The 18,923-nt window shown below is 45.7% G+C and overlaps 1 protein-coding gene across 3 annotated transcripts in view; it reads right to left on the bottom strand.

Annotated features, from left to right (window-relative positions):
• Positions 1-3,181: 3,181 nt before the first annotated feature.
• Positions 3,182-18,923, bottom strand: part of DNM3 (dynamin 3) — a gene marked incomplete at both ends in the record, with an annotated part of 172,709 nt that continues 156,967 nt past the window's right edge. For 2 of the 3 annotated variants that reach the window (XM_082286862.1, XM_082286861.1), the window contains one exon: positions 8,939-9,008. In XM_082286862.1, coding sequence (XP_082142988.1) covers positions 8,939-9,008 — 70 coding nt within the window. Of the gene's footprint in view, positions 3,296-8,938; positions 9,009-18,923 lie in introns of those variants that run through there. The other variant, XM_082286863.1, reaches the window with a different exon arrangement.

The following is an 18,923-nucleotide window of genomic DNA, read 5'->3' as shown; positions in this document are numbered from 1 at the left end:
CCAAATTCACACTGTCAAAACCAGCTCTGGGTTAGGAAAACTGCAAGCATTGACCACTCAAACATTTCAGGTGGTGGAGATGGGCACAGGCTGCCACTGTCCCCTCAGCTGGAGCAGGGACCTGTGCAGATCCAGGGACTTTGACTGATGGCAGCAGGCTCCATTCACCCAGCTCCAGGTGGATGCAGACTGTGTTCCATCCTGCTGCAGGCAGCCTCAGCCCTGCCTACAGCCCCAGACCTCTCTGCTCTGCCCAGCTCCTTCCCTTAATTTCCTTAGAATCCCAGTCAGAATTCTAGGAGTAGATTACAACAGCCTCAGTCCTTGCCCAGAGAGCCTCTGGGGAAAAGCTTAGCCCTCCCCTCACTTGCCCACAAAGATACCCTGCCCATCCTAACCTGGGACAAGAAAACAGAAGTCCAGAGCCTGGATGCACAAAGGGACCTTGGAAGAAGGAAGAATGCCAAAAGGAGCCAGGGAGAGGAGAGGAGGAGACACAAAGGGCAGGCAGGGTTTCCCTAGGACTTCCCTGACCTTCTCCTGAGGACATGTGCTCTGCAATGTTGTTGCTATTTAAGCTGCTGTATAAATGGCCATTATTAGTATGTCTGCATGCCTGAGGTCAGCATATCCTCTACAGAACAGGATTTTGCATTAACTCAACACCTATCCAGTAAAGCTGGATGCCCTTTGGACATTTGCTACCTGAAGAAACCCGCACGGAGACCCAAGAAATGGGTCCTTGGCTGATGATGCAACAAACACTTCATCGACCAACCCTAAGGAGTTAAATGTTCTTTTGCATAGCATATTTCTTTCCCTTAAGGTCCAGTCCACTGAGATCAGTCCTTCAATGGGACATTTTCTTTTGATTTGAAGCTGGCCAAATGTGAGTAGTTGCAGAGTGGCTGGGGATAAGCCTTGCTCCTGGGGGAGCTGCTGACACGTGCCGGCTGGAATCTCCATCTCCTGCCTCTGCTGCAGGGAAAGGCCAGTGTCAGCCACCCACACCATGCTGTTGGGGCCATGGCCCTTCCCATGTTGGGAGACTGGATCTGGGAAGCCTGCAAAGAACAAAGCTTGAGTTTTTGATCAGGAAACCAAAACAGGATTTTGTTCCTAACCCGTCCACTGAAGAGCAGTCTTGGACACAATGTTACTGGTGCAGCACTGTCGTCCTTCTCTACCTGGCCACAGAGTGAACACCAGGGCAGGCTGGAAACAGCACAGATGAGGTTAAACAGCTTCTTCCAAAAGTCACCCTGTGAACTGATACTAAAGAACGTGCCAGGGCTTCCCAGCAAACCAGCTCCTATGCCTTTCTACTTAAGAGATTTTAGAAATGGCTACCGTAAACCCATGAAATTTGGAGTCCTATTTTCAACAATATTTTTTACCAAATATTTCATAAGAAGGAAAAGGTTTGTGTGGAGGATTTACCACCATAAAATGCCCCAAGAAACCAGTTTGTGCCTTCCAGCCTAATGCATGGAGGCCAGTAGGCAGCTGGGAGCTCAGCAACAGCTCCTGGGTGCTGTGGGCCAAGCCACTGAGCTAAAATATCATCCACCTTTTATCTTTGTTGGTGCCAAGCTGTACCACAGAGGGATTGCAGGGAGAGCTTCCCCCAGCGCAGAACAGATTTTTGAACAACCTGGAGAAGAAGCAGCAGCTTGTAAAATTCAGCCTGTCCCCCTTCCCTTGTACCTGAGGCATAGACAGAGCCTCCTCAAGTGCTCACCAGGTACAAACACGTAGCAGCTTCTGTAGTCATCCTGAAAGCACACAATTGCTGAACTCTGCTGAGGTGTTTCTGCCTCAGCACCTGATGGCGATGGGTTCCACAGGTGAAAGCTACAGCCAAGCCTCAGCTACTCCATTCTTGTTTTCCTGGAATTGTAGGTCTCCATTTCTCCCTATCTCAGGGTGCTGGGAAGCACCTTGCCCAGTTCCAGCAATTCCTAATTTAGCACACACAGTTCAAAGGTATAGCAGGCTTTTGGTTGTTTCCCCACTTTTTGCTACACAGTTGCTGTTTTCTCTCTTCTACTCTACCAAAAGACAAAGTCTAAGTGAGAAGAAAGAAAAATCTCTCTTACAGCTCTCTGGGCTTGTATCCTCTTGTATTTTGAGCAAACTTGGTGTCTGATATTTACCAGCTCATGCAGGTGGTTCAGCAGCTCCCTGGATATTTGAGAGGTCAGCAGGAACTGAATCAGCTGCAACAAGAGGAATTGCCCAAATTCAGCAAAGATGCATCAGACCGGGCTTGAAAACAAGCACAGGCTGAGTGTCGTCAGGCCCCTTCTCCACACACAAAGTGATCTCCTCTCCTCTCCTCCCCTGCCCCCATCCCGAGCGTGAGCACGGCTGCAGCTCCCTCTTACCATCACCTCCCTACTACCCAGAAACATCTTGTTTGGGCCCCTGAAACACCAGGCTTGAGTCCAGTGCCAAGTGGTGCCTCCTGACTTACCTGCATGGTTTGTGAGATACCCCCTTTGCTTTCCTGTGAGGAAAAATAGTCAGTTAAACCCATCAGTTTCCCCCTTTTTTAGACTGACTCTTCATAGCCTTCACTGGCACACAAAACAAGCACATCATCTAAATTCCAGATTTTATCTTTCCCATAGGGACGGACACATTTGGAATCCCAGAGGTAGCTACTTACAGCTGTTTGAGCTCAGATGCTCCAATGAGGTTGGCTTGCAAGGAATTTAGAGGTTTAGCTTGAAGAAAATGGTCAGAGCAGCTGCAATTTATTTATAATTGTGCAGATTAATCAGTCTAGAGAGAGTTTCAAGAGACTGCTGCAATCTTCTCCTTCGAATTTCCACTCAGCCAGGTGCTGCTGCTGGTGCACTGGACATGTTTTGGAACTCTGCTGGCTGTTCTTCCTGTTAATGCTAAGCCAAAGCCATTTACATCGAGCAATCCTGGTGGTTAATGAATTCAGAAGCAGTGCTGGAATCCCAGCAGAATTACACCACAACCTTGGAGGGTGGGAGCCTCCACAGAGCCCAGGTAATTTCTTCCACAGGGTAAGAATATCTTCATTTGAGGAGTGAGTAGACCCTTCAACAGAAACACAGGACACACTCTTTTTGTAGTCAGAAGTTTATTTTCTTTACATCCAGGGTTATCATTGAAATCTGAAAATAAAATCTTTCATTTACAAATAGGCTAGTGCAAATTAAAGGTAATTTTGGATTTAAAAAAAAAAAAGACACTGCATGTAACACAAAAGAAATGTGTGTGTTAGGATGATCTTCCTGGAACAGCTGGTGGAGGTCGCCTAGGAAAAAACCAAAAAATAACCCAAAAATCACAGGGAGAGGGGGAGATTTAAAACAAAAGGCCAAGATACAATAAAATGACTCATACACAAAATTATCTTAATAAAATGGGTTAAGAGAAAAAGGCACAGAACATGCATATTAAGGAAAAGAGCAAGAGCAAGATTAGAATCAGCTGGCTCTCAGCAGAGCCTGGCTTTCATCCTCACCGCCTCCCTTCTGACTTGCCAGTGCCAGAGAACCACAACAATCCCATCCCAGGTGTCCAGGTCGCTGGTCACAGGCTTTCTAATTTTCTTGCAGCAAATTATACTCTCTGGAAGAGCTTTTCCCCAGGCAGCCTTAAAATTCTCACCACTATCTGCTTCAAACACTGTTCTTGGAGTGGATCTTTTGTGAGATTCTGATGAAATGAGGACCTGTGGGGTGGATTGGGGTGTCTGAAGGGGACATTTCTGGGAAGGGTTAAAAACATAGCTGGAGAGCCCCATGGCAGTGAGGGCCCAGTGCAGAGGAGCAGCTGCTCCTCCTGGTACCCAGCACAGAGCACTCAGCTCTACCCGACCAACATGCCTGGAACCAGGCTAATCTGGGGTACGTGACATGCTCTAACCAGAGGGGACACGTGGGACACTGCTGTTCCCTGAGGGGGAGTGCACACACTGCCTCAGCCACGGCCATTAATGACTATTAACGAAATCTCCAAATGTTACAGAATACAACGGGCATGTTCCTGCTGTGCTCATCCCACCTTTTGCTTCCTCCTTTCCCAAAACCTAAGGACTCACTTAGCAACTGTGGTGTTCCCACAGGAAGCTGTTGTGCTCCTTGTGCCATACAGACCATCTCCAAGCACGGATTGCAGCTACTTGGCTCATCCTGATCTGAAGGAGGAACTGAGTAATCAAGACATCTGCGCATTCGTACACAACCACTTTGGGGGAAATCCCTTTCAGGCACATTTTAACTCCAGCTCCTGCTCTGGAGGACTCAGTCTCTGAAACTCCCCAAAACATGCTTTCCTCAGCAATGAAGAGAATCCCAGGTACTGCTTGTAAAACGTTCATCCATTTCCCAGGAAAACATCTCCAAGGCCCTCACAGGGGAACAGGCTGAATGCTTCGCAACAGGTTACATCTCCCCTATAATGACATCTCCAGTGATCTCAATGCAACAGCACCTCCAATAAATACTCCCTGCAGTCCCCACCGAGGCAATGTGGAATGCTGAGATGATGGTGCAAGAGACAGAATACACCACTCATACACATCCAGAAAGTAATAATAAAAGCCCATCAAGAATTATAGTTTATTTCAGGTTCAGAAATGCAGCATAACATTTTTACAGCAGGTGTATGTGATGCTCAGTAATGACCACAGTTTCGGGAATCCACTCACTGTGCTCAAAGGTCAACCAGGAACCATTTACAGATTACGAAACCAAAGGCAGATGTTTTGGCTCACACGAAGTAGGGCATTAACACACAGAGCAAAAAAAATCAGAAAGAAATTAAGCGTTTGCTTCTTACAAAAAAGAAGTCATCGTTTACCCATCCTGGAAAAGTAAAGAGACAGCAGTAAAGCAAACGGCCGGCAAGACGGGACAAATCATAGATCAAGCAAGAGTGGAGGACTGTCTGGACGGGAGGAGCCATCAGCATCAGCTCGCCTGCAGACAAAGCAAGAGGAAAGACAGGCAGAGTAACGTTCATTTACACAAGGGAGCTGTTCTGCAAGAGCCTGGGAGGAGGGGCAGTGCCACAGAGGCAGGAGCTGTGACAGAAGTGCACCGAGAGGCTCCCCGGTGGCACAGGGACAGAGTAGGTCTGCTCTCAATTCAGGAGGTTTGGGCTATTTTAAGACAGAAGGACAGAACTAGCCAGGAATCTCAATATGCTCTACACATCATGGTTAGCGTAGCTGTCTGGAACAGAGAGGATAGTATTTTCTATGTTACACTTTAACACGAAATGCCATAACCTATAATGTATCTTCTTTAATATAATAAGTAATCTACTTTTAGGAGGCTTACTTAGAAAGTGCAACAAGATCAGCAATAAAATAAACACACATTAACTATGTACATAATCCTTTTTGTTGAACATACAATCTTTTTAAGCCTAGCACAAGATCCCTTGAGATCCAAGGCCGAGACCTATTCACGGCACACGCAAGCTCTTCAGCTGATGGTCAGCCATGGCGGGGTGAGGTGGAACATGTTCTCTAGGCAGAGACCCAGGCCCAGCCTAAATGCAGTACTAGATAAGCACCCTCCTGAAACTTAGCAACTACATCACCCAGATTTTTATGTACCTCATGTAAGATCACAAACACCGGTGTTGCTTCATTATTGCTCCACTACGCCCTGGCTATTTGAGCTGTGCCAGAGGGAATCAGAGAAAGGCAGAGCAACCTGCACTTCTCAGATATGGAGGTCAGGCTTGGCCCATCCCACATAAGCGGGTCTGCAGAGGTTGTCAGTCCCTCTTAGCAGATCCACAGGGTGCTTGTCCTGCCTTCGGGAATGGAGTGATTTTTGCTGCCAAGGCTGCTCCTCCGAGAACAAGGGACAGGATTGACGGGACTTGCCAGCACCAGAAGTGAGCAGGACAAACAAACCCGTTCCAGGCACTGTACAGCAGAAGGAAGTGGGCCAAGGTTGGAGGACAGTACTTACTCAATTGGATGTGGCAATTTCTTAGGAAGCACTTAAATGTTTTTCCTAGAAACAGTTCTATGTGGTTTATTCTGACAAGTGTATACGCAAGAAGAGGTGAAATCATCAAACCCTGGATTCGTGCTCACTGTTATTTATTAACCTGCACACCTAAAAGCATTGCATTTAGGGCACAGGGTCAGATTTAGATGAGATCTGAATGAGCATGCAGAGGAAGGAGGGCTGTGCAGCTGTGTCCTGCACCCTCAGCATCAAGCACAGAACCAGATGGTGCTGACGCCTTGCTGCCGCCTCCTCCTCCTCTTTTGGGTAAATCCACCCTTGAGAGCTTTATTTACAATTCAGGATTACTGCTGAGAAATAGTTTCTTGGGGGCAGAGTTAAGGACAGTGCTGAATTGTGCCACCTACTTCCTTATGCTTGGCAGAAACAGTCATCAAAGTAAATGAGGGAGTCTCAAGCAGAGAGGATTTAAATCATGTTTTTAGGCCAGGATCTATGTCATCTGATTAAGGCTCCTAACTTACCAGCATTACCCTCGTGTCCCATGCAGCCACACTGGTCTGAATCACCTCCAGGAGGTGACGCTCTTCCCACAGAACAAAGGACAACTGAGCCGAGGCTTTGGGTATGGTGGATAAACCCAGACTGAGGCCTTGCAATATCATAGAATGGATTGGGCTGGAAGGTACCTCGGAGTTCATCTTGTTCCAAGCCCCCTGCCATGAGCAGGGACACCTTCCACTAGACCAGGTTGCTGAAAGAACCATCCAACCTGGTCTTCTATCACCAAGTGAATTTTAGAATTTGGGGTTAAAGTGATTTCTGTGGCTGAGGCATTAAACCTGGCTTTCAATCAGCAGGCAGCTGCCAGTCAGTAACAGTTCTGATAAACTATAGATAGGTGTGCTGGCCATGGACTACTATGGCTGTTTACAAAACTTATATCCAACAGATGCATTGCAGGTTACAGCAGAGAGCACTAAGCAGTGGAAAGCTGTGTAGAAGACAAGATGAATCATCAAAATATGGGGGGGGGGGGGGGGGGGGGGAGGTTTGGTAGTAAAAATTAGTATGACCGTAGTGATGTTTGCGACCTTTTTTTCCCCTGAAAGCTGATTCTGTGCACTTGGCGTTGGAGATGTGGGCCTGTTCCCCAAACAAGCACCAGCCACTTAAGCAGTCTGCTGAGATCAACAAGATGCCAGTGTTCTGAAAACTCCATCTTCACTGTGCATCACATGTGACCTCTAACTCCCCAGGCGTGTGTCACAAGTATGAGGTTGACAGGAAATTAAAGTTAAGCTAACATACGAATCATGATGCTTTCCCAAGCTCGTCTTTCTTCTGCAAGCTGAAACATGATTTGCTGCACTGGTGAGCACAGCTAATCAGCAGCCTGGGAATACTTAATAGGCTAAATCCCCATTTGTTGTGGCTCTTTGATTGGATTCTTCCTAACCATGGGGCTACAGCATACTGGAGCCCTATAAGCAGTCTCAATAAATACATTTATTAGACTGATTATACTGGGGGCCTTTGAAACCACCAATTGCTTTGCTAGGGATCTGTAACCATAATTGTAATAGCAGCAATTCATATTTTCTGAAGGAACAAGGCCAAATTCCTCTCTAGTTTCATTCTGTTAACTCAGTAAGTTCTAAGCTTTAAGGGTGACACTGACCCTAAGTGTTTAAAGTGAAGTAATGCAGTTAAGACAAAAGGTTTTTATAATGCATTAATTTATAATGTGCAAAACAAGAGGCAGAGAGGACCTCTGCAAGTGAGCAGCTGCTAAAATAATCTAGGATGCACAGCTGAGCACTTCCAAGAACCTAGCTGGATAGAAGCAACAGTAAACCAAGGTGTGCATGTAATGCAAAGAGAAAATCTTTACGTAGTGGGCACAGGGGAACTTCATCAACTGGCATGTGAAAATATCACAAATACCTCACATCCAAACCAGACCCTTGGGAAGCTCAGCTGCCAGTCTAGGCCGGAGCTCTGTGAACTGGCTCAAATGGTGGCCAGAGGAGTGGGAGCCCATGCTCAGCTTTCCATGTATCTCTATGTCCTTCTGTGTCACAAAAGGACCAAAAGCAGTGCTCAGTTCCCTGGATCCTGCCACACAGCACATTTCCATGCACTCACCCCCCTCCAGGGCTTCCCAGGAGCGCAGTAGGAGCAGGAGTGTGAGCAAGCACTGGCAGAGGGCAAAAGGAGCTGGCACATGCTGCTCTGTCAGCCCTTCAAACCACCCTCTCCCATCCTGGCTGCAGGGTGAGAAGGCTCCACACCAAGCCCTGCGAGCTGGGGCACCCCAGCCTGCTCCTCACCAACCCAACACAGTTGGCATGTCAGCTGTCAGGGTGCAAATAAAGCAAAACATGCCTTGTCCCACACACACCCTGCTTGTTTAACATTCCTTAAAACTAAACTTTGGATAAAGAGAATTTATAGGAGAAGCAAGCCCCTTGCAAAAGAGACCTGGAAGTGTGGGGCCTTCAGAAGAGCTTGGTAAGAAACCACATGGCTTTTCTTTGCCCAGTTTAGCCATTACAAGGGAAAATAGAAAACCTGGAGGGTATAAATAAAATAAAAGCAAGATTCCATTCAGGTAAGAGGAAAAAAAAGCAGCAGATCAAATCAATACGTGCACAAACACACACAAAGTCAAGCCCTCTATTTGCTGTAGAGGACTGTGAGCACAGTTGCCTGGGTGGAGATATGTGTCAGTACGTTAGCTAACATCAATTATTGCAAAAGGAAAAGTCAAGGCAGCACAGACCTTCCCCAGACATTTAAGACCTCATAAACAATGCAGAATGGACAGAGTATATCAGTAAAATTGGTTACTTGCCTATAGATGTCCATACATGCGACTATACATTGGTTATTGTGACAGTTACCAAGCAATTTGTTTCCACATATTTGGTTAACAATGAATGACATGCCAGAAACTCCGTTTAGTCTAACAGGGATGAATCTAATGGACGGATTACAGTGGGCCGAGTAGGTGAAGGGGGCGGTCTTCGACTGGAGAGAGAGAGAGAAGAAACAGTAAGCACAAACACTGAGCACAAACCTGGCACCTCTGGCTGTTGTTACATGGACATGCACATGCTCATACACACAACAATCCTGTTTCCACGTACACTGAAGCAAGACACCTCTTAAGCATCCACAGTAAGAAAGGAGGCAATGGGTTTGCCACGTGCCTACCATGCCTTACCGCTCTCACCCATCGCTGTCCACAGCCTGGGGGTTCTCCACACACAGTTACCCTCTTGAGCCACGCAAACCATCAGGGACGATTGTTATTCTCCATTTTTAGGGGTCAGTCCCAGCCTGGACAGCCACACAGCAGTCTTACAGGCACATTTCAGAGCAGGCGACAGGACTTGGGAAAACAGCTTACAACAACTTCAGGTCCGCTTTGCAGAAGCAGGAAAACCTGCAGCTTCTTGCATACCTGGGCAAACTGTAGCCCTATCAATGTGCCTGAATTTGAGGCACATTTTGAGACTTTATATCAATGCCCAGTTATGAAAATGCCAGTCATGGCTAGAGCTTCTGGATTCATTAATTTACCACTAATGCATTTTTCTGACAACTTCAGGAAGTGCTACTGAAACAGAGATTTTTTGGGAAGACTTAGGTGCCTTCATTCCATTTTCCTGTGTACTGCATTTTAATTTGGACTGTGTCATCCTCTGAAAAGAGACCCCAGTGCAAGAGTTAGCAGTAGTGTGATCTCCAAGTACATTCCACCTGCAGTCCAGGCTGGCACCTACCCCTCCCTCCCTTCATCCAAGGATGACACACCAACTCTGCTGAAGTTGTAGACAGAGTCCCTCTGGTAGCTGTGTAACACTTTACCTTTTTGTGTGCAGCTAAGGTCCACATCAGTGCTGTGTGGAGGTAATTCCATCAGCTTAGTTACAGAGAATATTTTGTTGATGCTGCTTTCCACCTGGGATAAAGCATCCCACTGCCAAGCAAGGCCCATGCAGATTCTGAGCTGACAATTGGCCTCATTGCCTGCACCAGCTCACACAGTCCTGCCTGGCACTGCTGTGTGTTGTATAAACAGCCCTGAGAGACTGTTCCTCCAAGCTGGCCTGCTCCTTTAGCCAGCTGTGCAGCACTCTCCTGCAGTGTTCTGTTGCTGCAGTTATCCCAATCCATGTCTTACACAGTGTTTTCACTCCCACTTTCTTTAGCGGGAGGTACCAGCTCTCTCTCTATTTCTTAACCCAGCCCAGATTACCAGGAGAGCTCATGGCTGAACCCAGGCTCTAAGCAAGGTGGGAGCTGAGGTTCTCTGATTCCCATCAGCTCCAGCAGAGCTCATTAATGGTCCAAACAAACTGTGCAGCCCTTCCTAACCCGTCCTCCACCTGTGCAAGTAGGGACAGTTCTGGCTCTGAAGAGGCTTGCAAAGGAAATGCGTCTCATTCTGCTAAAGCTAAACTGAAGATGAAAATAATGTAACAATATGTTAATTTTCTTTGAACTGGAGCAAAATATGTGAGACAAATTTACACTTGACAAAAAAAAAATCTCGTTTGTCTCAAAGTGCATCTTGTGCGACAATACTCTCTTTTGGTGAAGAAATGAGAATTTTAATCCCTACCATGCAACAAATACAAAATATGCCAACTAAAGCATTCAAGTAAATCAACAAGCTAAAAAAAAATAGGCAAAATATAATTTCTTCATGGTGTATTTTTCTTACAGGAAAAATGTTACTGTGTTAACTATTGTTTCTTGTCTCGCTCCAGTGTAGGTCTTTTGGACCCATTTCCAAAATTTGTAGTTTCATAAAGAACCACTTCTAAGGCTCTGCATTTCTGCTGGGTTGCATTAAATTATTCCTTTGTTGAAATGCCTCACATTGCATTGTTTAGTGCTTACTGAAAACATCGTATCATATGTATACAATTTACAAACAAGGGAAAATGCATACAGCTGCCTTCATATCAAATTTAAAAGATACTAGCCCAAACATGCATTTTAATACCAGGTTAAATGCAGCCCACTGGATTCAAATAATGCAATTTAGCCAAATTGCTATTTAACACAGCAGGATCAGAAACTGGAGAGCACAGTGGGAGGATTTCCTGGATATAATCAGTCACACCAAACCTGAACCAAAATCAGGCCTGAGCACCATTTCCTCCTCGAACCAGAGATATTATTGCACACTGACCGCTATTTTGAATTTCCATTCAAGCCCAGTGCAGACCTGAACAGAAAAATTTCCCATTAGCTCTTTCCCACTCCAGAGTACCAAGCACTTCAAGGAGAAGCCGATACCCCCAAGGGGACCCTCTGATGAGGAGCTGCTGCCGAGCCACAACAGCCTGCTTCTCCCTGTGACACTGCCCAAGAGTCAGGTCTGCTCAGCGAGGGGACCCTTCAGCGATGCTCTGTCCCAACTGTGGATACTCCCAGCAGTATCTGGGATGCTCCGATACAAACACTTTTGTGTGTCTTCCCAATGGGCATGGGCAGAAATGTCCATGAGGAATGGGCTTAGCCCTCCTTAGCTCCAGCCCCTCAAGGGTTCTGCCTGCTTACCATGCACTTCCAGCTCCTTAACCCTCCACACCACGACCTGGGGAGCAGGACCTCTGCCTGTAGAGCACAGGTGCCCTCTAGAGGAGTGGCAGATGTTTGGGAAAGGCAGCACTTGGGAAAAGACCTGCAGTAGCACCATTCCCTCCAGCCCTGCTGCTGACAGTCTCCTGAGCTATTTGCAATTCCCTGTGCCAGCAATGGAGGAAGGGGGACTGTGTTCCCAAGGCCCTGGGCAGAGCACAGGGGGTTCATCGTGGGGGAGAGACCTGACCTTCCTTAGCCACTGGCACAAAGGATTAACTGGCACGAGCTGGAACTCAAGTCCACGTGAAGGAAAGAATAAACCCTGAAGTTGCCTGTCTTAGATTTCCCTGTCAGGGTGACAAGTCATTCTGCGACCATTTCTACACTGGACGTAGGATTCAGACCTTTTTTCTCCCCTTGACAAGAATCTCAACCCCAAAGACAGGAGGAGAGGCCAAGCCCCCTCCCTGGCTCCTTTATGCCCGGAGTGGTGGCTGGGAGCCCACAGAGAGGTGCAGGAGCCTGGGCCACCTTGAGACAACAAAGCCAGCAGCCAACTCCAGGGCAGTTCCACAAAGCGCAGCTCTGAGGGAAGCCGAGCGTGGTTTCGGCCCCATCGCACCCCGAGCAAAGGTTACCCACGGGAGCGCTGCCAGCCCCTCCGAACGCCGAGGAACCCGGCCCGCAGAGCGGCAGGGGGAGCTCCAGCCTGCCCGGGGACCGGGCGAGGGAAAACCGGGGAAAAACAACCTCCCCCGCATCCCTGCTCCGCGCTAGCTGCCACCTCAGTGAGTAAATACGTGACTAAGCCCAATTAAATGTTTAGTCTGAGGCCAGCAGATGATAGCGGCGCAGACGGCGCGGGCTGAGGTTCTGCGCGTTATCGGCGCGGCTCCCACAGCCCGGGCAGCGCTCGCCGTGCGGAGCTGCTCCCGGCCCCGAGAGGCGGCTCCTGCTGCAGAGAAAGCTCCTTAGAAAAATGTCACTGCTGCGGGAAATCCTTTTGCTCATTGTCGCCAACATTTCAGCTGGGTTTTCGAGTTTTGGGGCCGTGTCCCGCTGCCTGGCCCGTTTAACTCAGTCTGTTGTCTTGGGGTTTTTTGGGGGTTGTTGTTATTTGTTTTGCTGCCTTTTTTTTTAAAAAAAAAAAAAAAAAGGAAACTGTTTGTAAAAGTTAGTGCTAAAGGGGCAGGAGATCATAGGTCCCCCCCGGGGTTGAGTAAACGAGTCTGCAAAAAGAATCAGTTCTTCTAACTAGCACACATTAAGCAGACATAAAGAATTTACCAATGAAAATTGTGGACTAAGTATGTATTTAATAACTCCCTGATGTTGCTCCAGAGACTCCTCCTTTGAAGAGCTCAGTGGGGTTTTGAATGAAGGGGAGCTCTTACCCCCGTGCAAAAACTTTTTTTAAAAAAGGAAAAGTTTTTATATTTATTTTTAACCTAAGCAGCACCCCCCATGTTTCCAGTTTTAAAAGAACTCCTAAAAGCTTTAGCTAGGCAAATGCAGAGCAAAAGAAACTAAATAAAGCAAGTCTAGACGAAAAATTCGATCAGAAACATATGGGAATTCTTTGAGCCTTTGCCTTTTGAGAAGTCCTATCACTCCCCACACGGAGTGCACAAAATGTGCTTTCAGTAAAGCATGGCTGTAATTACCATGGGAGGCCCCGCTCGAAGATGGCTTCTCACAGCACAGCCAGAGGACTTCTAAATAAAAGGCTTTCATTTCCACTTATATTTGACATTCTTGCTTGCTTGTGACCACCAGAGAACACTTGTGGAAGGCATGTAGAGAGCTATATTTTACAATACATCCTATAGATCTGAAGCTGTGAACAGAAGTCCGTTATTCTCTCCCTATTCCATCATCTTGGTTTCCCTATAACACAGCCCTCTCAGAGCACCCTGATATGTGACATCGTCTTTGTAGAATTTAACAAGAAAATACTTAAAATCTCTAAGCAGCTTTAAGACTGACTGCAGGCAAATTTGTTTTAGGTGGCAGAACAAAGCTGGATGTGAGGCATAGAGGATAAAAGAGAGACTTACTGCAGGTGAGGAATAAATCTGGTTTCCTGTTAGGGTGATTAAATTAGAGAGATGAATTAGCTTGGTCTTGAGATAGTTATAATGCTTTGATTGATTTTATTTTTATACTGTTTCTCTGGTTTTCTCTGTTTCAGTAAGATCCTGAGAGACCTACACCCTCTACTCTTTCTGGTTCTTGTATCAACTTAACTTTTATATGGTATCTCTTGACCTCTATAAGCCTCAAGATTTGGAGGACAATCCAAACCGAAGTGAAACTACCAGATCCATTGTGGTTGAAAAACAGGGCAAGACATGGTTTGTAGACCTAATTAGTCTTCAATCTGTGCATGCTTAAACTCTTTCTGTCCTACAGCAGATGCAGCATGGCTACTGCAGAGTCTCCCAAACATCAAATTGGGAGCAAGTATCTGGGGTGGAAGTGGGAAAGGCAAGGGGAGGAAAGGCACTTGATCCTAGTGACACAGGTCATAACAAAGCAGGAAAAACAAAAAGGATGATGACATTAGGAGGAGTAAAGCAGGAATCACGGACAAAGATCAGGAGCAGATGATGATTGCAAGGGAAATGAGAAACCGCACTCAGTGGTGATGAAAGGAAAAAAATAGCTGGGGAATATCTGCCTGAGATGGTCCCTTTTCGCAGTGTAATGGTCCAAGAGAGTGAAAATTTCTCAGATTTGTTTCTGTACTGGAAAATGTCATTTTGTTAAACACAAAGTGTCTGTAGTAAGCATTGCCCACAGAATCACCGTCGTCGGGCAAATCGAGAAGGGAAGCCCTCAGGCACAGAGCACAGCTTTTGAGGGTGCCTGGTAGTTCTGAGCAGTTTTCCAGCTGAACTCATGTCAGCCTCTACAAATGCACAGAGGGCATGCTGAGACTGTACTGCCAGGGACTGCCTCGGCCGTCCTTACAGCTGAACCCCAAAACTGCAGATGACCCACCTGCACAAAGCTCTCTCAGTGGAAGAATTTTTTTGTTCACTGTAAGCAAGTTAAGGTTATTAGATTATGCTGTTTTATCAGATATCTATTTAAGTGAAAGAAACAAAAAAATAAGAGTGAATGGGAAGAATGTGTCCTTCCACTGGCCACCACTACTCTGCTGCAATATAAATCTCCATTAATTCAAAGGCTTACACTGTTTGAAAGCACTAGGGTTAGTGAAGTTCCACTGTGTGTGATTTAACTTAATACAGATACTCCTTTCAGAGGCAAAGTAGTCCAAAATATGATGTTCCAGCAGAATAATTTATTATCTACAACTCGAGCTCCGTTTTCTATATGACCATCATAAATTAACATCCGTCACACACACATACAAATATATTGTATGTTTATGTGAACACTGCATTTTCAAATTAGTCATTTCAGGGAATTAATGTGTCATATGAAAAGCTCAGCTTGAATAAACACAAAATTAATTCAACAGAGTGACCAAGACAGACTATTATTCTTAAGAAACTGTGTGTTCTTTGCCCTTCAGCAGGGAACATGTCAAGTAAGCAAGTGTGCAACACATCTGTGGAAGATTGTCCTCTGTCCTGACCTTTCAGAAACCTTAGGTCAGGATGGTCCAGAGGGTCAAAACTACCCGTGAAGAAGAGAAAGTTAGGAGTGCTGAGCGATAACATTCAGAATGCTGTTCTGTCCACAGAAGATGACACAAAATCAGCATGAAGAACGCCTGATCTTTTCACAGTAGCTCAAGACTTGTGCACTGCTCTGTGTGTAGCTGCACTGTTTGGCATCAAGGTGAATCATGTACCCCACTTTTGAACACCACATCTACTTCTGCCTTCTCTGTTCTTCCTTCCCACTCAGCTTTGACCTTCCTCTGCCCATTTGCCTCTCTCCTCTTTACTTACCTTGGTGCAAGAAGGGGAGCAAATGTCCTGGTTGTCACCTCCAGCTGGAGTTGCACCTCTTCTTGTCCATGATGCCAACTAATGGGATTACCAGTGTCACTTGTTAATGGAGCGCCCTCATTCACTACAGATCCAATACAGCTCGCAGGGGACAGGAGAGTTTCAAGACAGCCTTTCAAGATGCCTGCAGGTGCAGGAAGTTCAAATCATCATTCTTTCTCTCTGTTTACTCTCAGATGTTTTCTCTTCTAGCATAAGGCAGGCTAGAAATGCTCTGCTATTTGCCCACTCTTTAGACAAGGCAGAAATTCCCTGCTCAACACTGTAGCTCTAATCCTGCAGTGCCTTCATGGAAGCTGTTATTAAACTATTCCATTATGAAACTAAGTCATTTCTTGGGACAAAACACATATTCGGGTTCCTGTATTTTTGTCAAACAACTGCTGTTGTTTGATTCTACTTTCTTTTTCCAAGTAGAGAGATGTTAAAAATAAAACCACTTCCTTCTGCTAACAGTATCTTGAGAGAGAAAATGCTAAGGAAGAAAAAAAACCCCAAACCAAACCCAAATTTTTGCTGAAATTTATTCAGTGCATCAGCTGACACTCTACTATCTTTGAGGACTGCACTTGCAACATCATCTTTATTCCAGAATCACTTCTTTTGATGCTTTTCAGGTTCCTTGCTTTTCTGTCTTCCTCCCTCTTGCATCTTTGCATCTTTTTTACTTACCCTTTCCCATCACATAGGTCCAGACTACACTAAGAGTAATGAAATCCGTTTCTCTGCCTGATCCTCTTTGCTGAACTTTTAAAGTGACTTGGAACAATCCCAATTGAATGCCATTTCATTTTAAAAACAATTTTATGTTGAATGAGGCAGGAGCAAGTAGCTCAGGAACAAAACTCAAGATAATTACAACTACCTGAGATGCAAGAAATAAGATCAAACCTAAACCCTATGTAGAACAAGTGATTCTTCAGATACTTTTGTTCAACTGCCATAGTGTACTCTCCATCAGAAATTCCTAAGCCACTGAAGATATGGACAGTCTGCCTGTGGCTGATGAAAGGAGATGCTGAGAGAAGTTAAGAGTCAGTGGCAGCAGACATGGTATGTAGGCTGTAATGTCTGGCATCCCATGAACTTTGTTTTCCTCAATCTTCAGCACAGTCAGCTGGAGGAGAGGTGTATAAAGGAAGGCAGGAACAAAATCCTACTGCCAGTCTAAAAGAAAGCCATCCTTGTAGGGGCAGCAATCACTGCAGCTCCTGGAGCAGAAGTGAAGACCCTCCTGTATCTCTCATGGCATTACCATTCAGGCAGCTGAAGAATCAGTTCTGTGCAAATGCCATTCCAAATTTCTCATAAGATCAGTATTGCAGAATTACAATGAAACCACAAGACTTGCTGTAATGTGACATTTTACATGTTTTTACAACCTGCTGTGACCTGCTTTCTGGCCAAGCCCTCCAATACTTCTCCTCATGCAAAATGCTCCTTCTTGCAGTGCTTCTGTTGTCCCTATTCATTGCAGGGGAGTTGGACTAGATGACCTTTAAAGGTCCCTTTCAAATCAAACTATTCTGTGATTCTGTTCCTTGATTGAAGCTGCAAGATGAGCCCAGGTTTGCACCTGGCAGTTTGACTGCCCCAAGCCATGTAGCTCTTGTTTCTGATGGGTGTCACAGGCACTGCCACCAGGCTGCTGTTAAGAAAGATTGCCAAATATTGCATTCTATGGCTTGAAAATGGTCTGAAAAATTTTAAAAGACAGAAATGCAAGGTGACAGATTTACAAAGGTGGCAGGGAAGGGAAGGGATAAGTTGGAAAGAAACCAAGACAAGATGGTGAGAAGGAAAGGAAGGAATACATGGGGAAGAGAGACAAATGTACCAGGGAGGAAACCAAGTGAAAGGAGGAGGTGAAAGAGGAAGCAAACAGGATGGTCAAGAAAGGAACAGAGAGGGAAAGGCTGAGAAAAAAGGGAAAATAGTGAAAAAGGAGCCAGTGGAGGATGGGAAAATGCAGAGCTTCTTTCTAAGAGATAAGAGAAAATAAATGGAGTCTGCTGCTGCTTGAAGCAGCCAGCAGCAGAAGTAACATATTACTGGGTGTGCATTTAAACGAGAAATGTACATTAGACTGGCAACAAATTACACAGGGCTGTCTTCCCTCTGGGCAGAAATCACAGAAAGAATAACTGATACTCTCATAAGTCTTGTGATTTTGGGGTCCTTGGACAGGCCAAGTTGGAAACATACTGACTACAGAAGGGCAGCATTCCCCCCTGTGAGGGGCTCTGGCTTTGCCTGTGTAGCTGTATATTCTTTTGATCACAGACATGAGATACAGAATTAAGTTCAATTATTCTTGGGCTTTCTTTTCTCCTCAGGTTCAGCAGGATTTTGAAATCTGTCCATATAACACTTTCGTCTCTTTGCTTGCATGAAACAATCCTAATTGTAGACTATACTTTTTGAATGTAACTTTTGCCAAAGATCCTCCAAAGAGGACACATGGATGCTGGACAGAGAGCTGTGCTCTCCTGCGTGGGTGTTCAGATTAAGATCATCCAAGTCAGCATGCAAACACTCTAAGGTGGGCACTCACTCATCCTGCCAGAAGAATTTGGTGCAATGGCTATTTGATTACAATTTATATTCCATTAAAAAATACAGTAGTAAGCTTTTAAGGCTGCAAGGTCAAACTTCAAGGAGAAAGAAGATTCCCAGGCTCAGGCAGGATAACTCTTCTGGCCTTATATGCCTACGCACTATGATAGATTTTATTCAGAGGATCATGTGCAATTTTTGCATGGAATCCCCTTACTGTTCAATGCACAGGGTTAGACATTTCATTAAATCTTTTCAAAGAACTCTAATCCATAAAAATCCATTACAGAAAACTTAGTGAATGGTTGATATTTGGCAATCAAAGAGTTGAGTGTGAGACTGTGGGCGGGGAGACATCAGGCAGTAATGCTTTCTGCAGTGCTCCTGACTTTGTCTGAAAATTTTTAACTGCAGTTACTGTCAAGTAAAAGTACCTTTTTGTGCCAGTTTGGCAGAAATATGTAATGATGGCTTACAATGTAGATTAGCTACCAACACAGCAGGTCATGGAATTAGCCTCGGTGGCATAACAAAGGGGAGCTGCAGGGCTGCCACCACCCCTCCCTGCTGGCTGGCTGGCTGTGAGTTGAAGTAAATTGTAGGGACAGTATGTGAGCAGCACAACATGAATTCTCTCCCCACTACTTGCCTCACATGTAAAGACCAGCCCCAGCCCCTGGGGACCAGCCCCAGCATGCCTGGAGGTGACACACGTGCTCCAGGGTTTCACATCCTGTGGGGTCACATTTGTTTCAGTGACAAAGTGAGTAACCATCTCCAGTGCTTTGTTGGGAAAGCCTTC

Source organism: Coloeus monedula (genome assembly GCF_965178545.1).
Source record: "Coloeus monedula genome assembly, chromosome: 9".
Classification (NCBI taxonomy): domain Eukaryota; kingdom Metazoa; phylum Chordata; class Aves; order Passeriformes; family Corvidae; genus Coloeus; species Coloeus monedula.
The sequence above is the reverse complement of the archived record's forward strand: the minus strand, read 5'-3'. Positions and strand labels throughout refer to the sequence as shown.